At 50.6% G+C, this 2486-nt stretch overlaps 1 protein-coding gene across 1 annotated transcript in view; it reads right to left on the reverse strand.

Annotated features, from left to right (window-relative positions):
- AXIN1 (axin 1) overlaps positions 1 to 1396 on the reverse strand; it is a 74027-nt gene extending 72631 nt beyond the window's left edge. Inside the window, exon 1 of the mRNA XM_011960082.1 lies at positions 444 to 1396. Coding sequence (XP_011815472.1) covers positions 444 to 1321 — 878 coding nt within the window. The 5' untranslated portion in view covers positions 1322 to 1396. The remainder of the gene's footprint in view (positions 1 to 443) is intronic.
- Between the last annotated feature and the right edge of the window lie 1090 nt (positions 1397 to 2486).

Below are 2486 nucleotides of genomic sequence, written 5' to 3' on the forward strand. Positions count from 1 at the left end.
AAAAAAAAAAAAAAAAAAGCAAGAATCCAATTATCCAAGTACCAATGCCCTGAAACGTCCACTCCTCCCTTTATGAAGCACAAAGGACCATGTCTACTGGACAGATCCAGATCCTATTTAAGAGGGTATAGACTTTTCTGATGAAGGGTAAAGTTTACATGTCATCATGACTTCGAAGAATTCCCAGGTTCCTAATGACTCATAAAGTCATCTATTTTAGTCTGGTCTGTTCTCAGTAAAAGTATTCTCAACATTATAAATATACAAAAGTATCTAATGACAAATGCAAAAGTATCATGAATAAGAACAGAACCAAAATCCAACCCCAATGCAGCAGGACATCCAGTGTGGGTTAACGCCCGCCTCATCAGCACCTTTCCCTGGCTTGTTCTCCAGCTCTCGGAGGTGAGTACAGAAAGCGGGACGCTTGGCGTCGGACTCACCTGAACTCTCTGCCTTCGCTGTACCGTCTACTGGAGGAGGCCCGTGGGGCAGCTGTCTCCAGGAGCAGCTTCTGAGGGAGTCTTCCGGGAGGAGCAGCGTCTCTGCCATCGTCCTCGTCCATGTCCTGGCCACATTTCCATTCCTCATCTTCATTTAAAGTCGGCAGGTATCCAGATATGCCCTTCCCTGTCCCTGACCCAGAGCTCTGGTCACTACAGACTTTCGGGCTCTCCGAGCCTGTCCTCGTATATTCCAAATAAATATCAGACTTAAGGAAAGAAGGATAGGTGTTTTCCTCCATAGTGGCCTGGATTTCTGTCTGGGCCTGGTCAAACATGGCAGGATCGATCAGCTGCTTCATGATGCAGCCCTTTATGAAGCTCTTGGTGGCCGGCTTGGTCTGCCGGGACACGATGCCATTGTTATCAAGGATGTACTTTCGATAGATGGCTCTCGCCAGCTTCAGCCTCTTTTCCTCATTCGAGTCACAGGGCTCCAGCTTCCTGAAGCCAGTGCAGGCAAACCAGAAGTCCAGCAAATCGGCACAGCCCTCCTGCTTCAGGAAAGTCCTGAACAGGCTTATCCCATCTTGGTCATCCAGCAGGGAGTGCAGTGACTCAGCCCACTTCAAGTATGGTGGGGTGGGGGAGGCACTGCCCTCAGGCTCATACCCCAGGTCCAGATCCGAGCGCCTCGGAGTGGCCGTCGAAGTCTCAGCTTTAATGCCAACACCTTTCCCAGAGCAGAAACCGTAGCTGGCGGGCCTCGGGTCTGTGGACACCAGTTCTCCCTCCTCACCAGGCACTGGGGGTCGGGGAGCATCTTCGGTGAAACTTGCTCCGAGGTCCAAGGGGAAACCCTGCTCTTGGATATTCATTTTGGGACTCTGCGTCAATGAACAATGAGCGCTGCACCCTAATACATCAGTACTTACAGCTCCAAAGTGAATCAATCTGTCCTGTTGAAACCATTAAGAGGACAAGGATTAGGAAAGGTGGGTCCATGAAACACGACCAGAGGTTTTCTCAAGACAAGACTCACGATGATGCCCTCCCGCTCAAACTCAAAGCAAGAAACTCAGTTTAAATGTTCAGTCGAGCTATATTTTGGCTACAAGCATAGTTCCACTGTAAAGCAATTTCTGGAAACTTTTACAACTACAGGAATGCCTCTCATGCTAAGAAGGGATGCCCAGGACACGGCAATGCCACTTCCCACAAGTCTCACTGCACGAACATCACAGAGGCTGGCAGCTTGAGCACCTCCCACCTCAGCTGCAGAGCTGAGTGACAGGGAAGGCAGGAAGGCCGGAGGCAGGAAAGCTGCCTCTAGTCCTGGCTATGTGTACAAACCTGAGTGAGGGCTGGACCCTCACAAGTAAGATGGAGACAATCGCTCCACCAGCCCCAACAACACTCAGAGAGAAAGGAAGGCGCGCTACAGCCCCCAAGGTGGTGGGCGTCTTCTGAACCCCACATCCTCCAGGCTCAAGGCCACCGTTTTCCGCCTTTGCGTCACGTCACACATGGTACACCTTGCAACACGTGAGAACACACGGCAGGGTGTTCCTCCAACTCTCAACACGCGCCTCAAAGAGAGATCATCATGGGTCACCTTCAGCCCCATCGACCAGGGGATCAAGGACACCACCCGCGCCCGGAGGCTCGGACACCGCCACTGGAGACAACCTTAAAATGCTCTGTCAGAACGCTGCACTTGACTCTTAAAAGCCTCTCTGATGAGGATTCAGAGAGCAAATAGTAAATGGGTAATTTAAGGAACAGAGAAGGCACAGAATAAAAGGAAATGCAAATACAATCTTTAGCTAAGGAAGCTATAGTTCATGTGACTTCACTTCTTAAGCTGAAAACCGAACCGCCCACCCTCTTAGACATCAGGGAACTATAGAATTTGCTGCTGCTACTACTGCTGCTGCTGCTACAAGCCTGCAAGGAGTATGCAAAAGAGACTAGATAAGGGCTCCAACAGAACCCCTGCCACGGTCTGTGGTCCTTCCTGCCACGTACTATAGGAGCCCAGGA

Source organism: Colobus angolensis, unplaced genomic scaffold, assembly GCF_000951035.1.
Source record: "Colobus angolensis palliatus isolate OR3802 unplaced genomic scaffold, Cang.pa_1.0 Scaffold502, whole genome shotgun sequence".
Taxonomy (NCBI): Eukaryota; Metazoa; Chordata; class Mammalia; order Primates; family Cercopithecidae; genus Colobus; species Colobus angolensis.